This window comes from Podarcis pityusensis, assembly GCF_964106645.2.
Source record: "Podarcis pityusensis genome assembly, chromosome: 12".
NCBI lineage: Eukaryota > Metazoa > Chordata > Lepidosauria > Squamata > Lacertidae > Podarcis > Podarcis pityusensis.
This window is the reverse complement of record NC_138037.1, coordinates 3643970-3671072: the sequence shown is the minus strand read 5'-3', so window position 1 is coordinate 3671072 and position 27103 is coordinate 3643970. Positions and strand designations below refer to the sequence as shown.

The following is a 27103-nucleotide window of genomic DNA, read 5'->3' as shown; positions in this document are numbered from 1 at the left end:
TTCCACAGCATCAGACGTCTGTTTTTATTATTTCAGTCACCTCGACATAAAAAGCTACAGCAGCTCTACAGCCACCTAAGTAAGAACACCCCACCTGTAATACTACGAAACGGTTCTCCAGTAAGAATAGGCTGGAGGGATAAGATAGCGCTTTTTTTTCCTCTCTCTCCGTTTTCTTTTAAAGCTCAATGTTAAATATTAAATACTCTTGATTTTAGGCATACATTACTTTTGTCAAGAAAGACAAAATTAAAGGGGAAACAGCCCTAAGCACCCGCCTCTGAGCACCCCGGCAGGGGGGAGACGCCGTCGCCCTTGCCAGATCGATACAACGCCTCCTTCGGATACGATGGGGAAATGGGGAGCTCAGAGTGTCTCTTCAAGCATGGGGTATGTTTGCAGCATCAAAGAGCATGTAAGTGGGGCCTCCGGTTCCTTTTCTCTCTTTTTTTTTTTGCCAGAATTTCTCTTGTGTCCCAAAAATTCCAATGTTACTCCTGTGAAGTCAAAAAAAGGGGTTTGCGGCTACAGGCACTTCCACCCGGTAGACAGTTGGCAACCCATCCCGTTCCCACGTCCAGTCCTCCTTGAGAGGAGAAGCCAGGAATAATCACTGCCAACTTTTCCTAAGTTTCTTGAAAAAGAAAAAGAAAAAATAAACGAAACTGTTCAGAGTCTCCTTTTTTTGATTTTAGCAAAGAAGGTTACTTTAAAAGCACTTAGGAAGTGTGTACTAAAGTCTCCTGCGGTCCTCAGAGGAGCGAGTCGTCAGTACATCCTCCTTCGAGTCCGTAGCGGAATTCCTGCAAGTTGGAGACGCCGTAGAAGTGGACGAAGGCCGCGGCCACCACCAACACGTGGAAGATCTGATGAGACTGGAACTGTGGGAAATGCAAGGAGGGCATGAAAAAAAAAAATCAGAGCCAGGGATTGGGGCAAGGGAGGCAGTGAAGTGCAGTGGTTAGAGGGCTGGACTAGGACCAATGGTACCAAATAGTATGGGAAACAACCCTACTAGATTAACCAACAAACTGGAACTGACACGGGGACAAATAGAAGACGATGCCTTCACCCCGGTATGGCTCCCCTTTACCACATACACAGCCCAACAAGACAACGACAAAAATCCACCAGCAGCATACGGATCAATATGGCTAACCTGATCCAAAACACCCACCCACCCCACTCACACACGAAAACAAAGACCGCCACAGCCAACCACAAATGAACAACCACACCTTAGGCCAACCCCAACCTTTCTCACCACCAAAGGAACACAAGCGAATAGCAGAGAACCTGCACAAGCAACGGTGACACAAAACCCCACATATATTAAGTAAAATAGAAACATCACCACCCAACCCCACCCCCACCCATCTTACCCCCTTTTCATCCTAATGTCTCAACAAATGAAACTGATTTGTAAAAATGTTACATGGGGGGGGGGGGAATACGAGAGAGAGAGACATTACACACACTTTTGCAAATCAAGAAAATCTTTAATAAACAAAAACAATAAAAACCTACGAAGCTCACTGCGGGGCACAGGGGTCCGCCACTGTCTCTCAGCCTAACCTACCTCGCGGGGTTGTTGCTGGGATTAAATGAGACGTGAGAGACCCATGTATGCCAGGCATAGGCAAACTCCGGCCCTCCAGATGTTTGGCACTACAACTCCCATGATCCCTAGCTAACAGGGCCAGTGGTCAGGGATGATGGGAATCGTAGTCCAAAACATGTGGAGGGCCGAAAGGTTGGGGATGCATTAAAACAGGGGCCAGCAAAACTTTTCAGCAGGGGGCCGGTCCACTGTCCCTCAGAACTTGTGGGGGGCCAGACTATATTTTGAAATAAAATATGAAAAAAATTCCTATGCTCCACAAATAACCCAGAGATGCATTTTAAATAAAAGGACACATTCTACACATGTAAAAACACACTGATTCCCGGACAGTCTGCGGGCCAGATTGAGAAGGCGATTGGGCCGGATCCGGCCCCCGGGCCTTAGTTTGCCTACCCATGCATTAAAAGCTGTGGCATGCCCTTGGGGAGCTGATGCTGCCGGCACATTATATTTTTATTTATTTTGGTACCCCTACACCAGCGATGTCCAACCGGTCGACCGCGATCGACAGGCCGATCCCTGGAAGTTTGCGGCTGGACCCTCTCAACCTGCGGCTGTGATAATTAGTGCAGTGAAACTCCCATTCGCCCTCACCCGTCGCTCTTTTGCTCCGTTGCGTCAAATGGGTGGTCTTTAATGGTATATTGCCAACGAGTCAGGAAACAAAAGTACAGTGGTACCTCGGGTTACAGGCGCTTCAGGGTACAAACTCCACTAACCTAGAAATAGTACCTTGGGTTAAGAACTTTGATTCAGGATGAGAACAGAAATTGCATGGCAGCAGCGGGAGGCCCCATTAGCTAAAGTGGTGCCTCTGGTTAAGAACAGTTTCAGGTTAAGAACGGACCTCCAGAACGAATTAAGTTCTTAACCCGAAGTACCACAGTATAAATATTTTTATAAAGGAGGATAGCTAGGCATGGTGTTGCTAAACTGCATTGCCACATTGTGCTTTCTGCTTGAATAAGAGAATTTTTCACGAGCCACTTGCTTGCTCAGAAATGAAAGAGGATATGCTTGTGTAAACGAAAAAGCTTTTAGCAGGCGCTGAAAAGAGTATACAGTGGCACCTCGGGTTAAGTACTTAATTCGTTCTGGAGATCTGTTCTTAACCTGAAACTGTTCTTAACCTGAAGCACCACTTTAGCTAATGGGGCCTCCTGCTGCTGCCGTGTCGCTGGAGCACAATTTCTGTTCTCATCCTGAAGCAAAGTTCTTAACCCGAGGCACTATTTCTGGGTTAGCGGAGTCTGTAACCTGAAGCGTATGTAACCCGAGGTACCACTGTAGTCATTTCCAGTGCGTCGTTGTGAAAGGTGAGCAATTCCACACACCCCCAACAGAACTTCAACACATTCCAGTCCGCCCCCTCCCCGTAAAAAAAAAAGGTTATCAACTCAGGCTTTTCCACCCCCCAAAAAATGGGCAGATCACTGCCGGTTTTTTATAGCTCGCAGTCCCTTGGGAGTTGGAAGTCCCTGCCCTATACCATCCTTCACGGCGCGCTGCAAGCTGATGTACATCAGAATTATAAGGCTATGTATGGAAATTCAACCAAGGGGAAGCGAGGAAGTCTCTTAACAATGTTAATAAGTGTAATTTTAATAAGGTTATGATTTATGTTTCTTTGTTTGTTTTGCTTGTGTATAATTTTGTGAGACTTAATAAGAGATCCAAGGGCCTCGGATATAAGGTTACCAGGTTGATGGACTAGATGGATGGGATAGAAAGGACTGACAAAACCCGAGACCAGGAGAAAGAGACGTTGGATGAAGATTGGAAGAAAGTTTTAAATGAATTATTTAGGAAAATCTTGCAAAAGTAAAGAGTATTAGAAAAATGTTGGAATGAAATTATTTGGCTTAAGCAGAAATGTTAAAAAGAATTATGTAAGAATATGTCATGGTTAAGAGAATTTGGTAGAAATAAGATTTAAGTTTTAAGTTTTAGGGCCTTTTATGGTAAGATAAGGTTAAAATAGATTAAGATAATTTAATGACAGAATATTATGAAAGATGGAAAGGATTTGCTGAGATAATTAACAACTAGAATACAAAAAGGGAGGTGTGAGGAGGTCGATGAAACAAGGTAATGACAGTTAATGATTTGGGAATATTGGATTTGTCTTTAAATTTTTTGTCTATTTTTGCTTTTTGATTTTGATGTATTATGTGTTTTGTTTTTTTCTCTTTTTGATCTTGTTTTTTTTTATTGATCCGTATTGTTTAAATGCTACTTGTTTTTTCCTTCTTTTTTTTCTTTGTTTCTTTGTAATCTTAAAATTCTCAATAAATATTATTTTTTTAAAAAAAATAGGGGATGACACCGATACACACACACACACACACACACACACACACACACACACGTAAATGCACAGCCTAATGATTTGACTGGGTATCCTTCAACTGAGAGGTCACCTCACCCCCCCCCCCCAAAGCCCACTCAACAGCTTCAAACTGCGGAAACTGGCACTTATTACAGGAGACACATAACACGCGCCCCGCCTTTCTGAGAAATCCATCTCTCCAGCGTGGCAGCACTTCCGCATTCTTGAACGCTCTTGCCTGTTGAAGGTACCCTCTCCGAAGACCGCCAAAAACATTTTTGTTTAAGCTGCAGGCATGGGCAAACTCGTCCCTCCAGACGTTTTGGGACTACAACTCCCATCACCCCTAGCTAACAGGACCGGGGGTCAGGGATGATGGGAACTGTAGTCCCAAAACATCTGGAGGGCCGAGTTTGGCCAGGCGTTGCTGATGTAGATTTCCATCTGTTCTTAGTTTGTTGTCGATTTAATCTTTCGAATGTTTCGAAGAGTTGCTTTTGCTAATGTCTCATTTTCTTTCGAGAACCGCTTTGAGGTTTGTTTGATTTTTTTAAAAAGACCACAATCAAACAGTGCATAAATTTTGCGAAATAAAAATAAAAAACCCAAATACCACACCATTCGCCTCACTTACCCAGATATCAAACTTGCCAGGGAAGAAGCGCTCAGGGATGCGGGCGGCGTAGAGACCAGCTCCTGCGATGTACATGACAGCCATCAGGAAGAACCAGCCCATCTGCCCGACGGTGGTGGCTTTCACGAAGCCTTCAGCGATGGTGAAATGCATGGTGGGTACCACCCCACTCAGACCGAGCCCCAGGAAGACCCCTGCGAGGAGAAGAAAAGGGAGATCTCAAGCAAGTATTCAGAAGGGAAAGCACCAGAAATAAGGCAGCCTTTCCCAACTTCAAGGAAATTTCTCCCGCGGTACTGATGTCCTTTAGAGCTGCCCTACCTGCCCTCGTCTGCCTGTGCTTAGGCGTTGCAAACCGATCCCACTGTGCGACGATGATCGCTGAGATACCCAGCACACATACAATGGAGAGGTAGATAAGTCGGGGCTGCGGGGAGCAGTAGAAAGAGTAGTACAGCCAGGGGACAAAGCTCCCCATGATCAGCAGAGCTATCCCAGAATAATCCAACCTAGGAAGGAAACAAACAGAAACCAGACGGAAGTGAGAGGCGTATTGCATATTCCGGAAATGGCAAGTCAAGTTTGCTTTGGGAAAGGAGATACTATATTTTTTCTACAATCCATAAAGGTAAAGGTAAAGGGACCCCTGACCGTTAGGTCCAGTCGTGGCCAACTCTGGGGTTGTGGCGCTCTTCTCGCTTTATTGGCCGAGGGAGCCGGCGTACAGCTTCCGGGTCATGTGGCCAGCAGGACTAAGCCGCTCCTGGCGAACCAGAGCAGCGCACGGAAACACTGTTTACCTTCCCGCCGGAGCAGTACCTATTTATCTACTTGCACTTTGACGTGCTTTCAAACTGTTAGGGTGGCAGGAGCAGGGACCGAGCAACGGGAGCTCACCCCGTCGCGGGGATTCGAACCGCTGACCTTCTGATCGGCAAGTCCTAGGTTTTGTGGTTTAACCCACAGCATCATCCACGTCCCTGCGTCTACAATCCATAGGGGCTATCGATTTTGACTACTGTACAAACACCTACATTTCAGTCAGTGTGAAGACGAAAATGCCAGGAAAGAGGAATTAGGTGCGATTCCTGAACTGCAGGGAGGGGTTGGACTAGATGACCCGTGGGACCTCTTTCAAACTTTACGATTCTATGAATGAGGTAAACCCACTATAATGTTCAGATATAATAATAATTTATTATTTATACCCCGCCCATCTGGCTGGGTTTCCCCAGCCACTCTGGGCGGCTCCCAACAGAACATTAAAAACACGATAAAATATCAAATGTTAAAAAGTTCTCTCAGCAGGGCTGCCTTCGGATGTCTTCTAAAAGACAGATAGTTGTTAGTTTCCTTGACGTCTGATGGGAGGGCATTCCACAGGGTGGGCGCCACCGCCGAGAAGGCCCTCTGCCTGGTTCCCTGTAACCTCACTTCTCGCAGGGAGGAAACCGCCAGAAAGCCATCGGAGCTGGACCTCAGTGTCCGGGCAGAATGATGGGGGTGGAGACGCTCCTTCAGATATACTGGACTGAGGCCGTTTAGGGCTTGAAAGGTCAGCACCAACACTTTGAATTGTGCTCGGAAACGTACTGGGAGCCAATGCAGGTCTTTCAGGGCTGGTGTTATGTGGTCTTGCCAGCCGCTCCCAGTCACCAGTCTCGCTGCTGCATTCTGGATTAGATGTGGAGTTCAAACCTGTCATTGGGTTCATGAACAGAAGCACTGCCAGGGGCTGGTTCTGCTCTTACTCTCATTTTCAGCCTTTCTACCTACTAAGTAGGTATGCATTAAAAACATACACATGCATCACAGCTGCCCCAAATTTATCTACATTTCACTTAGCAGCCAAAAAACAAAAACAAACCCTTAACAGTTGAGTGTCTTAATCGACCTGGGTTTCGATTCCAGGTCGACTTACTTGGAAAACGTCCGGGACACCTTCTCCGAATGGCAATAGACTGTATGGAAAAGCCAGGAAAAGCTGAGGCACAGCACAGCCCCGAGGAAAAACATCCCAAAGACCACCTTTTCCTGCAGAGGGGCCATGAAGTACATGTTCGGCCGGAGCATGGTCAGGATCCCCAGGCAAAGGAACAGCACAAAACCTGGAGTGGAAATGCAGAGCAGAGAGAGGGAGGGAGGGAGTCCCATTAGCTGATTTATCAACAGGCCAAAGAGTTTCTGTCATAGCCTTTGGTACCCAGTAGATCTGAAGGATGCAACAGACCTGAACCAATGCAACAAAAATCCAGGAGAACAAAACCCGATAAAAACCAGGAGAACAGGAGCTGGCACATTAAAACTAAAACTGGGATACTGCCAGGGAGACAAAATCCATCATGACTCCACGTCGTCTCCGGACATCCATTGATCTCCCGTAGACACGCAGTATCAGCAATTAGCGACACGAGCTTCCAGAAATAGCTTGCCACATTCCAGAACTCATGCACGCTCTATCAGCAGATAATGCACAGCGAAAGATGAACGCAGGAGAGCATTATTTACAAGTTTATTCAGCGTTGGTCAGAACAAAGTAAACATGACTGTCAGCTTCAGTGTCTCAGACACAGAGAGCGAAACGAAAGCAAAGACACAAAAGAAACATCCTGTGAACAGGAAATACGCAGGCTGTGACACAAACATCCTGCTCCCTTTTAAGGTGGAACGGAAATATCCTAACAGACAGCATTGGGAGGAATTCCAGCACAGAGCTTAAGTTCCCCAGAATAAAAAAGGTTATTAAGAGCACATCTGAAGATTTTAAGAAAGGGGTGGACATAAATGTATCTGGGGAAGGAGACTGTTCAGCACTGTACCAAAAAGTTCCACTAGCTCCAGTTTATGGAACAGTGCCTATAATCCCTGGCTGGGGCTGATCAGAAGTGGCCTTGAAAACAGCTACAGAACACTTCATTGGCTACCCCTGCACGAAGGGGGCAGAGGCCATCTCAGCCCCAAAACATGAACCCAGACTGAGGAGGATGCAAATACTTGCAGCTCCTTCTATGAAGAGGTGGAGAGGCCAGCACTGCCAAACTGATCAGGCCAAGTCGCCTGTGGCTCTCCATCTCTCATGGATGCTTTAGTCGAGAGTCCTGATTTGCAGCGGGTTGGACTAGATGACCCTGGGGTTCCCTTCCAAGTCTACAAATTGATGATGACAATGATAAGCCGCTGTGAAAAGTCCCTGAGTTAGTCGGAAGGCTTTCCCATCCCAGAAATAAGCCGGGAGGAAGGAATAAAATACTAGGCACCTAAGGAACTATCGTATTTTCCCAGCCCATCTAAATGATGGTCTGCATTAACAGACTTGAGGTGGTTTGGGACCAAATACGTGTATCATGGCTTAGGGCCCTGGTATTTACGGGACCGCCTCTCCTGGTCTGCCCCGCAGAGGACCTTATGGTCCATGAATAACCCTAGTTTAGAGGTCCCGGGCCCTAAGGAAGTCAGACTATCCTTCACCAGGGCCTGGGCCTTTTCAGTGATGGCTCCGACCTGGTGGAATGCTCTGTCCCATGAGACTACGGCCCTTCAGGATTTAACCTCCTTCCATCGGGCCTGTAAGACAGAGCTATTCCGCCTGGCCTTTAATTTGAATTCAGCCTGATCTTTTATTTCCCTTCCCTTCTCTTCCCTCCCCCTTCCCTTTGATGAAGATTACCCGCTCTGAGACCCCACAGCTAATTCTCCCCTGGCCTCCCCGCTGGCCCAAGTAGGACCAATTCAGCCAGCTAGCCCTGGGGATTATCTAATGCTTATAGATGGATTTCCCCTAAATTGATTTCTGAACTTTGAATTTTATTGTTATTCATGTTTTTATACTGTATTTTATGCTGCTTTTACAATTAGGTGTTTTAAATTTGTTGTTAGCCGCCCTGAGCCTGGTTTTTAAACCAGGAAGGGCGGGGTATAAATAAAAATTTATTATTATTTATTATTACCAAACGGCATTGCTTAAACAGTGACACCTCTGGGGTAAGCACAATACAGCGGTACCTTGGTTTAAGAACAGCTTAGTTTATGAACAACTTGGATTAAGAATGCTGCAAACCCGGAAGTAGGTGTTTTGGTTTGTGAACTTTGCCTTGGAAGCAGAACATGTTGAATGTATTCCATTTGTAAATTGAGTCCCCCACTGCTATGGGAAAGCATGCCTTGGTTTAAGAACGCTTTGGTTTAAGAACGGACTTCCGGAACGGATTAAGTTCTTAAACCAAGGTACCACTGTATACAATTCCTTCCCAAGGCCCTTATGTTGTTCATAGGAACGATTTGCACGATATGCAAGATCTCCACAACGTAGATCACATTCAAGCCTAGAATTGGGTAGAGAAGATGGGCAGGACAACGACGAGGAGGACAATTCTAGATCCAAATTCTAGATCCACCACCTTTGTGGACAATTCCAGTGCCCCAAGGGAAGAAAAAGTCGCAGTGGGGGAGAGATGCTCCCTCTCAACATTAACACAGGTACCAGAGATCCAGAGTATTAAAGTAGGAACCAGAGAGTCAGGGTCACCTAGCAAGTGGGTCCAAATGTTGCCCGTCTCCGTGTGGATGCGGAAGATGCTCTTGAAGCAGGCTCTGAAAGAGGGCATAGGGGGCCGGTGCCCGTGCAGGAGGTAATCGTTATCTTTCAGCCAGTCGGGCAGCACGTCGTAGGGGATGACCCTCCAGCGGCCTTCCCAGACCTGCAACACACCAAACCATGTGGGGCAGTCAGTACCTGGGAGCACATTGGCACAAGGAGCGTCTCCACCCCCATCGTTCTACCCGGATACTGAGGTCCAGCACCGAGGGCCTTCTGGCAGTTCCCTCCCTGCAAGAAGTGAGGTTGCAGGGAACCAGGCAGAGGGCCTTCTCAGTGGTGGCACCCGCCCTGTGGAACGCCTTCCCACCAGATGTCAAAGAAATTAACAACTATCCGACTTTTAGAAGACATCTGAAGGCAGCCCTGTTTAGGGAAGCTTTTAATGTTTGATGTATTATAGTATTTTAATATTCTTTTGGAAGCCGCCCAGAGTGGCTGGGGAAGCCCAGCCAGATAAGTGGGGTATAAATAATAAATTATTATTATTATGGGAGGGAGCCGCCATTAGGCTGTGAAACGCACAGTCTGGGGCGCAGCCACACCACCCCTCCTGCAGGCGACTCTTGCACAGCTTTTGATGAGGTCACTTGCAGCATAAATCATTGGTTGCCTCCACATCAGAACTCTCAGCCCATGTCCCAGGGGAGACAGAGGACCTGAACTGGGCTAGCTCCCCAGAAAACAAATCCTTTGCAGATCTGGTGCTATACCAGCTGCACTGGCTCCTGGTGGAGTACAGGGTCAGGTTTAGGGTGCTGGTTTTGACCTTTAAAGCCCTATGCGGCCTAGGACCCTCGTACCTACGGGACTGCCTCTCCTGGTATGCCCCGTGGAGGACCTTAAGGTCCACAAATGACAACATTTTGGAGGTCCCAAGTCGAAAGGTGGTTAGATTGGTCTCAACTAGGGCCAGGGCCTTTTCAGTACTGGCCCTGACGTGGTGGAACGCTCTGTCACAAGAGACCAGGGCCCTGCGGGACTTGACATCTTTCCGCAGGGCCTGCAAGACAGAGCAGTTCTGCCTGACCTTTGGTTTGGATTCGGTCTGACCCTTATGTTTCCCTCCCCTTATGGTTTTGATCTATGGGCTACTTTTAAAATGAGGCTGCATTTTAAATTGCATTTTAACCTGTATTTTAAATTGATTCCCCCCCCCCCATTATGTTTTTACTGTAATTTTACTGATGCTAGCCGCCCTGAGCCCGGCTCTGGCTGGGGAGGGCGAGGTATGAATGTGACCCAAATGTCTGCCCACCATTGCTTCTGGTCGTGCCCATTTTTGCCTCTCGGGCCACATGGCCCCTGGGAGGCTGCCCAGAAAGGAGTGTGGCCCTCAAGCTGGAAAAGGCTCCCCGTCCCGGTCTAAAAATTTAATTCCAGTAAGCAGGAAGAAGTGGATGTGATGCCTCCAAAACAAGTCTGGCCATACAGAGATGGGATTGTTCTGGAGGAAGAACCACAGACTACTTCTTTCAAACTTGCGAGGCTTCGTAACTGGACAGAGCTGTGAGCTCCTTCTGTTATTTTATTTCCAGGGAACTGCTTGACTAGCCAAAGCTTGTAGGAGTCCCTTGGGCAGGAGGACGGGGGCCTCTAGATGTTCTCTAACTTCCACAAGACCCAGCAGATGGCAACGGTCAAGTGTCAGGAAAGGAGTGAGGTCAGCTGTGAAATGAACTCTTTATTCAAGGAAACAAGGTTGACTCATTAGGCCAGGCCTAGTGAGCACAGCAACTTGTCCCGGTAGATCTTGCCCCTAAGAGGCAGTTGTGGGGAGTGAAGGTCCCAACCTTCCCACAGCTGCCTAAATCTCCTCCTCTCCCTGGTTCCTCCCAAGCAATCTGAGACTTTGCCGATGCCCCTGTCTCTGCTGTTCACACCTCTTCTGGTTCAGGGAGACGAGAAGGATGGGGAGCTAGTCGCAGCAGGAGAGGGAGATTCCCTGGCTTCTTTGCTAGCCTGGCTTTTCTTTGCTTCTTGGCTTCCCTACTTCCACTCTCCTGCTTCGGCTTCTGCCTCCGATTCTGGACTGCTCTCTGCCACAGACTTCCTGCTCACTAAACCCTGTTGCCTCTTCAGCTTCTGACACCTCCTCCTCCTCCCAGCCTGCTCCTTCTTCTTCCTCTGACTGCTCATTGTGCCCCCACCGCCACACTCAAGAGACAGTCTGGTGTAGTGGTTAAGAGCGGTAGTCTCGTAATCTGGAGAACTGGGTTCGCGTCTCCACTCCTCCACATGCAGCTGCTGGGTGACCTTGGGCCAGTCACACTTCTCTGAAGTCTCTCAGCCCCACTCACCTCACAGAGTGTTTGTGGTGGGGGAGGAAGGGAAAGGAGAATGTTAGCCGCTTTGATATTCCTTAAAGGGAGTGAAAGACGGGATATCAAATCCAAACTCTTCTTCTTCTTCTTCTTCCCCAGGCTCTGAGCCTCCTTCCCTTGGGGGTTCCCCAGCTGGTGCCTCCCACTGTTCCTTTGCGTCCAGCCGGTCCATGACATCAAGGGTCTAGCAAACATCCCGAGGTTCTCACATTCCCCACCCCTCCTTGACATCTTGCATACCTGAAGGAGCATCTCCACCCCCATCGTTCTGCCTGGGCACTGAGGTCCTGCTCCGAGGGCCTTCTGGTGGTTCCCTCACTGCGAGAAGCCAAGTTACAGGGAACCAGGCAGAGGGCGTTCTCGGTGGTGGCACCTGCCCTGTGGAACGCCCTCCCTTCAGATGTCAAAGAGAACAACAACTACCAGACTTTTAGAAGACATCTGACGGCAGCCCTGTTCAAGGAAGCTTTTAATGTTTAACAGACCGCTGTATTTTGATATTTGGTGGAGGCCGCCCAGGGTGGCCCAGCCAGATGGGCGGGGTATAAATAATAAATTATTATTATTATTATCAAACTCAAACTCGATTTGCCATGCTCCTGTTTTGCTTGCAAAGGAAGGAAGGAAGCCAGAGAACATAGCACACCCAGCTCTGCAGCTGAAACAATGGAAGCCTACGGCCCCAACACCAGCTTAGAGCGCCAACCAAACGTTACCTTGTATACAAATTCTTCCATTTTCTCCATTGCATGATGCGCCTGCAGAGGGAGGGTCAGCACGCGCACCTCCTCCTCCTCCTCCTCCTGAGTTGCTGGGCATGGCTGGTCTTGAACCTAGGCGAAGATCACACAGCCTGAGCAAAGGGCAAGGGGTCAGACCGAAAATGCTCTTGAATATTAAAGAGATATTCCAAACTCATGGGTTCCTTCCGGACCACCTGTTTAGAGAGTGTTTGTCCTGACTGGTTTGCAGGGAGCTTGGATGGTGCTGAGTCAAAGCACACATTATCCCACAGGTTACAGTACAACTTTCCCAGCAATTTCCTTATTATTATTATTTTTTAAAAAACCTAGTGGGACTTGACATCTTTCCGCAGGGCCTGCAAGACGGAGCTGTTCCACCAGGCCTTTGTTTCCCTCCCCTTACGGTCTTGATTTATCAGCTACTTTAAAATGAGGCTGCATTTTAACCTGTATTTTAAATTGGGGTTTTTTTCTCCCCCCCCCCTTTTTCCCTTACAGTGGTTCCTCGGGTTAAGAACTTAATTCCTTCCAGAGGTCCGTTCTTAACCTGAAACTGGACTTAACCTGAAGCACCACTTTAGCTAATGGGGCCTCCTGCTGCCGCCGCGCCACCAGAGAACGATTTCTGTTCTCATCCTGAAGCAAAGTTCTTAACCTGAAGCACTATTTCTGGGTTAGCGGAGTCTGTGACCTGAAGCGAATGTAACCTGAAGCGTATGTAAGCTGAGGTACCACTGTATTATGTTTTTACTGTGATTTTATTGGCGTTAGCCACCCTGAGCCTGGCTCTGGCCGGGGAATAAATAAAATTTATTATTATTATTATTATTATTATTATTATTATTATTATTATTTTGGGGTGGGTCTGTGGGGAGGTGGGTTTCTTGCACAAGACCTCCACAGCACAAGGTGAGATTTTATTCCCTGTGCTTCAGACTTCAGAGGCTCTTTATCAACCACACCAGCTCAGGAAATATGGATGTCATGATTTATGCACCATTTCTTTCCCTTATTGGTGGGTGATTGTTTGTTTGCTTTGTGTGTTTGGGTGTGTGTGTGTGTGTGTGTGTGTGTGTGTGTGTGCAATACCCTACTATTGAACTTTTGGGTTGTTAATAATGGAGATATATAAATAAAATTGTAACAGCACAACCTGAAACTGCTTGAAGGTGACTGAATCCCACTTGACACCAGAAAACAGCTCCAGTTTTGTACAGAGCAGTATAGGAGGGCCACAGACAGACAGCAAGCAAGGAGCTCCTGGTAAGCAGCAGGAGAAGACGCAGCCATCAGAGAACTCCAGTCACCCAAAAGGAACCCCCTCCGTGACTGTCTGCACATGTAGCAAGACCGGTCAAACTCTGCTGCAGCCATAATCCCAGATTTCCTTTGCAGAAAGGATTAAAGGTAACGGCATTTCCTCGTCTGCTGCTAAGAGGGCAACGCAAATTGGCAAACTCCATTTCTCTCCTTGGCCTGGGGCCCAGGAAATAAACTCGCAGCCCGCCAAAGCAGAACAGAGGAGGGCAGGCTCTCCTTTTCAGCCGCCCGTCTCCTACAAGGCGGGCTTCGGCGTAGGAGGCCTGTTCGCCACCTCAAAACTCTGCCTGTTACGTTCTCAGCACAATGCGGAAAAAACAAGGCAGGTTTGCAGTTGCAAGGAGAAGTGGGACTGCGAGAGGAAGCAGTCTTCGAGTTGCATCGCACGGTCAGTTCTGCAAATGGGCAAAGGGAGGAAGCTGGCAGCCTTGCAAAGCCTGAAGGCTCTCAGTCCACCAGTTCGGAAGACTCGTTGCAAAATCTATACATTCCAGCTGCGAGAAAATGCTGCAAGGGCCGCGTTTGCCCTGCGCACACACACACATCCCCAGACCTGGAGCCCTCCAGATGTTTGGGACGAAGTCTCCCATCAGCCCCAGATGTGCTGGCCAAGCCCGAAACATCTGAAGGGCATCGGATCGCAAAAGAAGGGCCTATCTTAATCAAATGCCATTGAGCTCCTGTGTTTAATGCTAGTAATTCTACTGGTGTGTTCAAGGGTTGGAATTGGATTGGGAAGACCTTCTCAGCCATGAGGGTCACTGGATGCCTCTGGGCTGGTCGCTTCCACCCGTTCTAAACAATTATATTGTTACATGCCAAGAGATGTGGATCCAGCACTGCGCAGAATCACAGCACCGATAGGCTAGGTGAAGGTCAAAACAGGGGATCACACAAGCTGACAAGATTACAGCTACAAAGCCGCTAATAGGATTTGCCAGTATATTTATGGTTGTTTGACAAAGACATGGAAAGAGCCTTAACGCCTAGAATGAAGACTGAGAGACTTGATTGGGCTCTGCTAACTATATTATCACTGGCAAACTATCATTTTATGAAACCAAATTCCTTCTAGTAGCACCTTAGAGACCAACTAACCTATCTGAAGACGTGTGCATGCACACAAAAGCTCATACCAGTAACAAACTTAGTTGGTCTCTAAGGTGCTACTGGAAGGATTTTATTTTATTTTTATTTTTTGTTTCGACTACGGCAGACCAACACGCCTACCTACCTGTAACTATCATTTTATGGTATCTTGGAAGCGGGGCTTTCTCTGGGGTAGGGACAACCTTCTGGAACTTTCTCTCCCTTGCCCCTTGCCAAATGGGAGGAACCAATGCGATGAGCTTCAAGTGACAACTGGAACGTCACCTGTTTTCTCTCTGTTTTCCACGACCCTCAATTGAGCTGCTATGCTTTTGCCTTGCTGGGATTTTATGGTTTCATACGGCACTGGTGTCTTTTAGGCAGGGTGTACACCATATATTTAAAGTATGCACAGAATGAATCCTGGGAACGGCTGTTTACTCCTCACAGAGTTACAATTCCCAGCACCCTTAACTACAGTTCCAAGATGTCTGGGGAGGAGTGTACAGACATTGTGGTGTCTGGGTGTATATAACACGAGGACACACACAAACAAACACCTCTGCTATATTTGTTATCTTTTTGTAAACCACTTGCAGACTTTTCTGGGTCTGCAGACTTTTCTGGTGACGAACAGCATATAAATACATGAAATAAAATGATGGATGTGTTCCCATCGCAAATTCAGACACATCTCCTTGTAAGAAGGAGGGAGGCTTGATAAGACCCTGCTCCCCCTCCTCCGGCCTTATTTATTCCCAGTGGAGAATGCAAAGTTCCCTGGAGGTACAATGCTTAAATCCTGCCATGCTTGTATGGTTTATATTTACTTATTTAGAAGGATTCGTAAACCACTGAAAGAAGAGTGTGCAAATAAAGCAGAAGATAAAGCAAAGCTAAAATCCACAGAACATTAAAAAAACACACATGCCTAAACATCCATCATTACAAAGCAATAAAACCAGCAAAACTAATACAGGAAACGAAATTATTATTATTATTATTATTATTATTATTATTATTATTATTATGTGTATTTCTCGATAGGCTTGTGAGTGGCAAGCAACTATAGCAATATAGCAAGAGCACTTGTCTAATGTCAGTAACTAAAAAGGTAAAGGGACCCCCGACCATTAGGTCCAGTTGTGGCCGACTCTGGGGTTTTGTCGCTCATCTCGCTTTATTGGCCAAGTGAGCCGGCGTACAGCTTCCGGGTCATGTGGCCAGCATGACTAAGCCGCTTCTGGTGAACCAGAGCAGCGCACAGAAAGGCCGTTTACCTTCCCGCAGGAGCGGTACCTACTTATCTACTTGCACTTTGACGTGCTTTCGAACTGCTAGGTTGGCAGGAGCAGGGACCGAGCAACGGGAGCTCACCCCGTCGCGGTGATTCGAACTGCCGACCTTCTGATCGGCAAGTCCTAGGCTCTGTGGTTTAACCCACAGCGCCACCCACGTCCCTATGTCAGTAACTGGGGCATGCTAAATTACGTGTGTCGGCATGCAGATAGAAGATCAACCTTTAAAGGTATTTCTTTACGGTCCAGTACAGTGGTACCACGGGTTAAGAACTTAATTCGTTCCGGAGGTCCATTCTTAACCTGAAACTGTTCTTAACCTGAAACACCACTTTAGTTAATGGGGCCTCCTGCTGCTGCTGCACCGCCGGAGCACGATTTCTGTTCTCATCCTGAAGCAAAGTTCTTAACCCGAGGTACCACTGTATAGCAGAGTCTGTAACCTGAAGCATCTGTAACCTGAGGTACCACTGTATACCTGAAGGAGCGTCTCCACCCATCATTCTGCCTGGACAGTGATGTCCAGCTCCAAGGGCCTTCTGGCGGTTCCCTCGCTGCGAGAAGCCAAGTTACAGGGAACCAGGCAGAGGGCCTTCTTGGTGGTGGCACCCACCCTGTGAAACACCCTCCCACCAGATGTCAAAGAGAACAACTACCACCAGATTTTCAGAAGACATCTGAAGGCAGCCCTGTTTAGGGAAGCTTTTAATGTTTGATGCATTACTGTATTTTAATATTTTGTTGGAAGCTGCCCAGAGTGGCTGGGGAAACCCAGCCAGATGGGCAGGGTATAAATAATAAATTATTATTATGTTTTTATTATCATTACATACATATCCTGCCTTTTCTCCAGGGTGCTCAGGGTGGTGCATGCATGCTCCCCGCCCTTCACCATTTTATCCACCCCACCCCCCTGTAAGGCATTAACCTGAAAATAGCTTTGCTTTAATGGAGTTTAGCATCTCTCTGGCAGGAAGCTTACTTACAATGGCCGAACTGGTTGCCGCTTGGTCTCCTTTCTCCTCTAAGAGAGGTCCTAGCTCAGCCAGCTCCACAAGTTCCCTCTCCCTGCCGTTAGCTGAAGGCCCATTTCCTTGGCTGGCAACTGAGGCTTTGCGGGACGACATTTGGGCAACGCAGACACCAGGTCTCTTCCCCTTTCCAAAATCAGATGAATAGCAGGGTTGCCCAGCACCCTGACAAAGACTTCTCACTAGGAAGAAGAACAAGTTAATTTGTAAACCGGTCTGCTTCTGAAAAGAGGTGTTTCCCCCCCCTCCAGACACATATTGGATGTTCCTCCTCAGAGAAGCTTGGAACACTTCCAGATTCTCCTCATTAACTGAATACAGCTGTCACCCAGTTAAAGGCATCTTAGCCGATTAATTGCACAAGTTGCGGTAAACCAAATCTGTATCACAGGGGGCGGGGGAGTGCTGAAAGGTGGGGCAGGGAAATTATTTCAGCGATTGTGGATGATTAATTTTTTTAAATTTAATATTGGCACGCTGCTTTTCCAGCAACAACACTGAGCTCAAAGCAGCTCACTATAACAACACTTCCATCAATATATCTGTTTCCAAAATCACAATGCCATGCAAGTGAAGCAAAAGCGGAACATTCAATAAGCAAGTAGCGCAGATAAACGCAAGCTCAGAAAAATTCAGAAATGACTTTTCAGAAATGGCTGCTGACTTAAAGATGCATTCACTGTGTGAGATAGGAAGCATATTCCATCTAGGTTACTGCACTTAAGAGTCATTTCAAGAAGTTAAAACAGTCACTCTGCTTTACAACCCAGCACACTTCTTAAAAAATAAAGAATGGATCAATTTTTTTTTAAATTGCTTTGTTGATGACTTGGTTAAATAAAACAATGGGGGTCTTATTACTGAATTTGCTAGTCTGCTTCTCTGCTTTGGGGGATTTCCCTAACTATTAAGCTGTTTTTCCAATGGCTTAGAAATTAGCCTTCGGCAACTGCTTTGAGGTGTTTTCACGCCCTGCCCCCCATCAAGTGTGCAATTTTTATGAATTAAAATAGTGTGTGTATACACACACCTTGTAGGAGGGCAAAACTCCTACCAGGGGCTGCAGGGGCTGCTCAAAATCCCTGTTTGCATGAGCATAAGTGGTTCTGTTCACATACGTGGAGGAGACACACAAATTCTCACCAACTACAACCGCTTATGGCGGGGTTAGGGAAGCTATGACATTCCAGATGCCGAAGGACTCCAACATCCATCACCCCTGACCACGGGCCGTGCTGACTGGGGCTGATGGGAGTTGTAGTCCCAAAACTGGAGGGCTACAATTTCCACACCCTGGCCGTACAGGGGCCTAGGAAGCTGTACCGGCCGTAAGTGAAAACAAATTTGCAAGAACAGTTGTTTTTTAAAAGATGATGAAGGCTCTGGGAGGAGGATGGTGTTACAATATCCCACTACCAAGCAACCAGGAAGCATCAGGTCAGGGGTGGGCAAGGGTTACCTTGCCTGGACTGGTTCACTCCAGCAGAGATCCCTCCATGGGCCGGATCGGCGCCTGCGCAGACGCAATTTCCGGTGTGTGCTCTGACGCGATTTCTGGCACTGCGGAAGCGAGTCCCCGCGTTGTGCTGCACCTGTTTAGCGCAGCGCGCGGGGACTCACCGAACCGGCGCCTCGGTTCAGGGGCAGCTCATGGGCCGGTTAAACGCCCCCCATAGGCCGCTTGTGGCCCATGGGCCTGTGGATATTTCACCCCAACCCACTGCGAGAATCTCCTGACAATGTTTTCAGAAAGGAGGGGGCAGAATCTGCTCATCGCTTCTTCCGCTCCTGCCTGACTCTGTAGGAGTCTGAGTTTTATCTCTGTAGAGATAAGATGACTGCATAAGCAACTGTAACACTCATGCAGTCCAGTAGCCTCCTTTAAAGGTAAAGGGATCCCTGACCATTAGGTCCAGTCATGACCAACTCTGGGGTTGCGGTGCTCATCTCGCTTTATTGGCCAAGGGAGCCGGCGTACAGCTTCCGGGTCATGCGGCCAGCATGACTAAGCCGCTTCTGGAGAACCAGAGCAGCGCACGGAAACGCCGTTTACCTTCCCACCAGAGCGGTACCTATTTATCTACTTGTACTCTGATGGGCTTTCGAACTGCTAGGTTGGCAGGAGCAGGGACCGAACAATGGGAGCTCACCCCGTCGCGGGGATTCGAACCGCCGACCTTCTGATCAGCAAGTCCTAGGCTCTGTGGTTTAACCCACAGCGCCACCCGCGTCCCACCAAACTAAACTAGCCTCCTTTAGTCTTTAGTTTATTTTAGTTTGCAGTAGCTGTAATAGAACAAAGAAGTTAAGCTTCAGAGCCGTCGTTCGTGTAGTTCATACTCTGCTGTACTCTGCTGACTTTGATGCTGACAGCTCAAAGTTGTGAGTCCATTGCACTTAGACCTGCTCTCCCGCAGTGGAAGGTCTCTGGAAGTGCTTCCTAGCTCGCCTAGCCCAGTCGGGGCTGAAGAGGTTGATCCCAGTCATTGGCACAGGCTCAAAGGCGAAGCTGACAGGGCCTTAGCTTGCCCACCCCTCCATCAGGTGTTGTGGTCTCTAGAGAGCAAGGACGGCATCTTCTCACCTGGGTAGCTTGGCAGCCTGCAGCTCCTGATTCTTCCTGGCAGAAGAGTTGACTGGTGAAGGCTCTTGGGAGCAAGGGGAGGAAGGCAAGGCAAATGTCCTCTTCCCAAGGCTTGCTTTGATGTCAACACTGCTTCTGAGTCTGTGCCAACTACTAAAATGCCTATACTAAAATGCACTGATTAACCTGAAGTTAGAGAACTGCTGGAGCCCTGGCAAAACCTACAGCAGACAAATATGCATTTCACATTCAGGGATGGGAGAGAGGCAATAACCCCACGGCTTTTGAGGCCCTCGGAGGACCCATCAGATTCATAATCCAAGCCCTGTCAATTATTTGCTAAATTGTGCAGCTTCAAAGAGGACATTTAACCTCACTCCCTCAAAAGAAAACAACATTGCATTCACGCTGTTGAGGAGAACCTAGTTTAAATGCAGGCAGGAAGCGTTAAAGAGAGAAACTTAAGGGAGGCTGAGGAAAGGATTTATTACCTTTTGAGTTGTTTCACTTTGCAGGAAACTGGCTCACAGCTCCACCCAACTTGACATTCCAGCTCTGCAAAGCCTAGAAGCAGGATTTTCAATGGATTAGATGTGCACACTTTTGTTCTCTGATGCAGGAAAAGCTTGTCTGGCATTTGCCCAACTGTGCTTAGGTGTTGCACAGCTTCTGCTCATTTGCAAAACTCCCTTCCTTCCTATTTCTATCATTTCCTTACCATTTCTCACCCTGCAGTTTCATTATTCCAGCAGTCCAAATAATTACCCTTTGGGTAAACTTTGGGAAGCTTACAGATAATGTTTTGATCCAGGCTTTTCTCTCTCTTTCTCATCTCACCTTTTACTATAACAGGGGTTAGCTGTTTTAAACAACATTGTGCCAACACCCAATGTCACGAGTGCAAAATTTATGCATCATAAACATGTATATGCAATACATGTCCATGAATTATCATTATTAATAATCATTTTACATATAGTGATGTATATAAGCAGTGTAAAGGTAAAGGTAAAAGGACCCCTGACCATTAGGTCCAGTCGTGACCGACTCTTGCGCGCTCATCTCGCTCTATAGGCCGAGGGAGCCGGCATTTGTCCGCAGACAGCTTCTGGGTTATGTGGCCAGCATGACTAAGCCACTTCTGACGAACTAGAGCAGCGCACGGAAACGCCGTTTACCTTCCCGCCGGAGTGGTACCTATTTATCTACTTGCACTTTGACATGCTTTCGAACTGCTAGTGAGGCATCAGATCAAGGCCTGCATTTTAAAATGAGCTTAAAAAAATATATTTGCAAATGTTTGTATGTCTCATGCCAGGCATAAAGCAGCTGGCTAAGTACTTTGGCAGATGTTTATCTCCTTGAACAGCCCCCCCCCCCCCGATTTATAACAGGAGACACGTTTCTCAAAGTTGTAAAAGGGAAATACAGGCTGGGAGCAAAGGTTACATTGACCCTAAAAATTACAGAATACAATCAAGCTGCAAAAACACTAATTAAGAGTTGGTAAATAGTAAAATTTATTGTAATAAGGTTGAAGGGCAAGAGCTAATAGAAACAGCAGCTGGCTTGAAAGGGGGGTGTAAATTTAAGGGGTTGCTTTTGGAAACTGTTTTTACTAAGTTCCTTTCCTTCTAAAAATCTATCTATGTTATGTATGAAATATATTGGCTTAAATGTAATTATGCAAAGGATTTAGAAAGTAAGAAATGTTAGATTCTTATGTTAGATTCTTATTTCATTGATGGTGTGTGAGAAGGTGAACCCAAGATCTCTGTTTAAGAAAAAAATTAAAACAATTAGCCATCTGTTTTGGAGTGAATAGGGCAATAGGGCAATAGGGCAAAGATGATCTGATAATTAAGGTGCCTGGTTGAGGCAAATGTAAGATATATGGCTACTTGTCTGCCATTTATGGATAGAAGGAAATATAGCTCTTTGTCTCCCATAAAAGGTAATAGGAAATGGGTGTATCTTTTATGACTGGTTCTAGCAAACAGCCAATAGGAATTTCAACCAGGCTGATTGGACAGAGGCAGCCAAAGGACGAGCAAGGGGGCTGGGCTGAGGAAATATAAGTGCTGGCCATCAGGGCTGGAGTGGGCAGAGCTTTGGTATCCATATCCCACTGTGTCTCTCATTTATTTGTCTGACAAATAAATTATTATTTTAATTTCTCTATTGCTGCGTTGAATATTTCATTCCAGCTAAGCGTTAACCACAAGCAGGGTGCTACACTAGGTTGGCAGGAGCAGGGACCGAGCAACCGGAGCTCACCCCGTTGCGGGGAATCGAACCGCCAACCTTCTGATCAGCAAGTCCTAGGCTCTGTGGTTTAACCCACAGCACCACCCATGTCCCCCCTTAATATAAGCAGTGTACTTATACGCAAAATGGGGGGATGGAGTTTAAAACACAGATCACAATGACATTTACAACATATATGGATGCGTAACACCAGAAATTATCATTCATTTGAAGAGTAAGTTTAGTGTAGTGGTTCGCATGTTGGACTGGGACCTGGGAGACCAGGGTTTAAATCCCCACTCAGACATGAAGCTCACTGGATGTCCTTGGGCCAGTCACTGCTTCTCAACCTAACATTGTCTCACACTGGCCGGGGCATTTTCTCAGCACTCTCCTTATTGCATGAAGTCTTATCTTGTGGGAGTGGGGAGACAGCTTTGTTGCACAAGACCTCTCAACCGATTTTAATTGTGCAGCCAGCGTTTACCCCCAAACAGTGGCAGTCTGGAAGTGCCCACAGATGCCCCAGCTAAGCTTAGCAACGGTGGCAGGAACAAGAGGGGCCTTCTTAGACTTGAGGAATATTGCCCTTTGAAACCACCTCCCACAATACGTTGGATGCTTGCAAAAGGCATCTCACTCACAATCATTACCAAACTTCCACTTCCTGAGGCGCAACTGCTGTGGGGGTAGCAAAAGTGCGTTCTAGGAGCAACGCTCAGCTCACGCAGAGCCCATCAAGCCTGGATTCACTGTTTCCACAGAAAAACTGACTAACTAGTAAAAAACAACCAACTCTATGGAAAGAGTAGACTCTGATTAAATTGGGGCAGGCGGAGGATACGGGGTGGCATTTTTGAGGTGGGATGTTGTGTGGACTCTGTACAAAAAGCCAGCGACCTCACAACATCACTTCCACAGCTGCCACGTAGAAGCACTCCCAGAATCCTCAACAGCAGCTTTTAAATTTTCATCATTTAGGAATATCCTTCCACATCAGTTGCCAGCCAAAATATTCCTGGCATGTTGATAGAGGATTTGGGGGGGGGGTCTATTTTAGGACACACAAGAGACTCGGGTGGCGCTGTGGGTTAAACCACAGAGCCTAGGACTTGCCGATCAGAAGGTCAGCAGTTCGAATCCCTGCGACGGGGTGAGCTCCCGTTGCTTGGTCCCTGCTCCTGCCAACCTAGCAGTTCAAAAGCACGTCAAAATGCAAGTAGATAAATAGGTACTGCTCTGGCGGGAAGGTAAACGGCGTTTCCGTGCGCTGCTCTGGTTCGCCAGAAGTGGCTTAGTCATGCTGGCCACATGACCCGGAAGCTGTACGCTGGCTCCTTCGGCCAATAAAGCGAGATGAGCGCCACAACCCCAGAGTCGGTCACGACTGGACCTAATGGTCAGAGGTCCTTTACCTTTACCTATTTTAGGACACACACCGGCCAGGCCAGTTGAGTCTCAGTGTGTGAACAATTGTAGAAGACACACAAGCAGGTTCACCTGTGGCTGTGCATTACAATGGAAAAAGCAATAAAGGAACGCAAGGTAATCTTCAAGTGTGTTTGTTCTTCATTAAAAATCTAACCATAGAGCCAGCATGGACCATCTTAACGCAACTTCTTTTGATCACCAGAGCATTCTTAGAGACTTTCTCTTTGCTAAACAAAAATATTAGTTTACTGAGATCAATGGCATACAGTCCCTGAAAGGTTGCAACCCTGAAGATAAACAGAAACTTGCAAGGTGTGTGGGGCTCACTCTCCCTTTGCAGGATGGTTTGAGATCCAACGTAGTAAACTGCCTTATTCTCTGCCAGCCATTCAACCAACCTACACCAACTTGGTGCCCTCCCAGTGTTGTTGGACTACAACTCCCATCAGCCCCAGTCAGCACGGCTAACGGTCAGGTATGATGGGAGTTGTAGTCCAGCAACGCTTGGAGGGCACCATGTTGCCTACCTCTGGCTTACACTTACTGGCCACAGCTCTCCAGGACTTCTGGGGACTGAACCTGCAATCTTCTGTACGCAAAGCGGATGCGTTGCCTCTGAACACCAGCCTTGATCACCAAAGACAAGTAAAGCCGTTTGCTCCATTTCCCTCCAGCCTGGAGCCAGGAGTTAGTTTTGGCTCAATGCCTGCACCCAACAAGCTCAAACAAATAGCAGGCTTCCACTTCTGTTTGGGATCGGGGCTATCCCTCCTCCTCCTGCACAGACTCATGTCACCCGAAAGAATTTGAGCTCCTGCCGTGAGAGGGGCAAGTGAGATTGCCAAATCCTGACCCCTAATAACCCTGCATGCCTCTTTTAAGGAAAAACATTCTCTTCTCCAGCGACAGATTCAGGAAACGCTATTAGAGCACAGCTAATAGCTGGTTCCTTTTCCGCAGAAGAGCTTTAAAGAAAACGGCCTCTCTTGCGAAAGAAAACAACTGGTAACACAGCTTGCTGGATTATGAAGTGTAGTCTTGCAAAGCCACTGGAAGACAGAGTAGCCAGCAGCAAAAGGTAGAACTGTCAAGTCCTCTTTTCCTCTAGCACTGCATGAGAACTTAAGAAGGAAAGAAGAGCCTGGCCTGTAGACTGTAAATAAGACGTGTGAGGGGGGTGGAGTTACTGGAGGGCATTTACACTTGGAATCAAATCATTCCCTTTGGTAATTAATAGGAGTTTACAAGAATACAGAAAGCTGTTGGGATCACAATACCCCCACCACCACCACCCTCAGCAGGTCAGAAACATGCCAAGCCACTCCTGGCTGGAGCAGTTTCTGCCACTATAAGCTCTTTATCCCCAGGATTAAACCTAGACAGAAAGCAAAAGGCAAGGAAATATGGGCATCTGTGGACTGAGAGAGTGACCAAAGAGGAACGTTCTTTGTAGGTGAGAGAAGAGAGGCTGCTGTCTATGGGGCAATAATAATAATAATAATAATTTTAAATTTATATACCACTCTACATCTGAAGATCAAAGGGCAGTTTATCAACATAAAACTACTTGACTGATAGAATCATAAAATCTTATCAAGTTGGAAGGGACCCCAAAAGTCATTTAGTCCAACCCCCTGCAATGCAGATATCTCAGCTAAAGCATCCATGACAAATGGCCACCCAACCTCTGCTTAAAAACCTCCAAGGAAGGAGAGTCCACAACCTCTTGCAGAAGTCTGTTCCACTGCCAAACAGCTCTTACTATCAGAAAGTTTTTCCTGAATGTTTAGTCGGAATCTCCTTTCTTAAGACTTGAAGCCATTGGTTCGAGTCCTACCCTCCGGAGCAGCAGAAAACAAGCATGCTCTTAAAACAGAGTACTTAAAATAATAATTAAAAAACCACAGAGTACAGCCCTTCAGAAACAAGAGATACTTTTGAGGCTGGCTCGTTTTGCTATTTATTTCATTAGCTGTCACCCGGAGGAGCCCAGGAGCTCCTCACGCACTCCTTTATTGGCCACTAATATTTTCTGCCTCGTACACACCGTGACTGCATCTTGCTTTGTGCCGGGTGACCAGGGTCCATTATGTGTTGCATGAAGATATAGATATATGTATATTTATATGTGTGTGTTTATTTATTTATTGAATTTATTTATATCCCGCCCTATACCTGGAGGTCTCAGGGCAGTTCACATAGATTTTGAACTATGGCAACCCTAGTAGTGTCATCACTAACAGAACTGGGAAACGAATTATAGTAATAGTAATGATCTAAACTTACAAATTACATTTGGCTGAAGCAGGGGTAGCCAATGTTGTGCCCCCAGATATTACATCATCTATGAGGGAGAGAGAGAGAGAGTGTACACAGCACTTTTTTTTCTAAAAAAAATGTTTAGGAGTACTCTCATTTTGTCTCAAGAAAATCACCATTTTATAGTTTAAATCAGGGGAAATAAATACAGTGGTACCTCTGGTTACATACTTAATTCGTTCTGGAGGTCCGTTCTTAACCTAAAACTGTTCTTAATCTGAAGCACCACTTTAGCTAATGGGGCCTCCTGCTGCTGCCGCGCCGCCGGAGCATGATTTCTGCTCTCATCCTGAAGCAAAGTTCTTAACCTGAGGCACTATTTCTGGGTTAGTGGACTCTGTAACCTGAAGCGTATGTAACCAGAGGTACCACTGTACACAAAAGCACAAAGATTCACAAAATGCTTAGGGGTATGTGTACCCCTGCGTCTCCCCCCCCCCCCCCGAAAAAAGCACTGTTTGTGTGTGTGTGTATTCTTTGGCGATCACTCGTAGCCGAGTAAGATTGTCTTCCATGATCAAGCTTTAAAGGTATTTCTTTACGGTCCAGTACAGTGGTACCTCGGGTTAAGTACTTAATTCATTCTGGAGGTCCGTTCTTAACCTGAAGCACCACTTTAGCTAATGGGGTCTCCCGCTGCTGCTGCGCCGCTGGAGCACGATTTCTGTTCTCATCCTGAAGCCAAGTTCTTAATCTGAAGCACTATTTCTGGATTAGCAGAGTCTGTAACCTGAAGCATCTGTAACCCGAGGTACCACTGTATATATATGTGTGTGTGTGTGTGTACATATATATATATATATATATACCGTATTTTTTGCACCATAACACTCACTTTTTTCCTCCTAAAAAGTAAGGGGAAATGTCTGTGCGTGTTATGGAGGGAATGCCTACGGGTGGCATGCCTACGGATTTTCCTCCTCTAAAAACTACGTGCATGTTATGGTCGGGTGCGTGTTATAGAGCGAAAAATACGGTATATATACACACACACACATATATGTATGTGTGTGTGTTTGTGTGTGTGTGTATATATATATATATATGTATATGATATTTTATATATTCATATATATGTGTATATATATATATATGAATATATAAAATATCATATATAATAAAACTGGAAGACGCCCTCTCCGCAGAACACTGCCCTTGGGAAGCCTGTCTCCAACAGCCCTAGGTGGGCGCCTACCTGTTGCCGACAGGACCCCGCACTCAGGCGAGCTGCTCCCTTCGGACATAGCTGCATATACTGCGACGTATCCTGGGCTATGGCTCTTTCTCTCAGAAGCCGAAGCCGGCAGCTTCTCCGAGGCCTCCCCCCCCCCGCCCGGCTCCCCCCCCCCCGCCCGGCCTCTCGCTTACCGGACGACCGTTGCAGCTACATCCCGCGGAGGAGGCGGAAGAGGCCCGGCCAGCCGCCTGAGGAGACTCGCCTCCCTCCCTCGCTCGCTCCCAGAAGAAGAAGAAGGAGAGGAAGAGCGGCCGCAGCGGCGCCGGAAATAGCCCTCAGCTCAGAAAGGCCCGCTTCCG

General features: G+C 47.1%; 1 protein-coding gene across 2 annotated transcripts; it reads right to left on the bottom strand.

The window, feature by feature from the left end:
• Positions 1-27097, bottom strand: ADIPOR1 (adiponectin receptor 1). Of its 2 annotated transcripts, XM_080974234.1 has the most exons (9): positions 26936-27097; positions 20062-20134; positions 16942-17168; positions 12222-12338; positions 9113-9284; positions 6509-6695; positions 4909-5096; positions 4588-4781; positions 1-881 (listed from the first exon to the last, which is right to left on the bottom strand). In XM_080974234.1, exons 3-9 carry the CDS (start codon positions 17080-17082, stop codon positions 753-755), a joined length of 1128 nt encoding a protein of 375 aa, XP_080830360.1. In that variant the 5' UTR covers positions 17083-17168; positions 20062-20134; positions 26936-27097; the 3' UTR covers positions 1-752. The 2 variants fall into 2 exon arrangements, with proteins under 2 accessions (XP_080830360.1, XP_080830361.1); XM_080974235.1 differs by lacking the exons at positions 20062-20134; positions 26936-27097 and adding an exon at positions 19571-19724.
• Between the last annotated feature and the right edge of the window lie 6 nt (positions 27098-27103).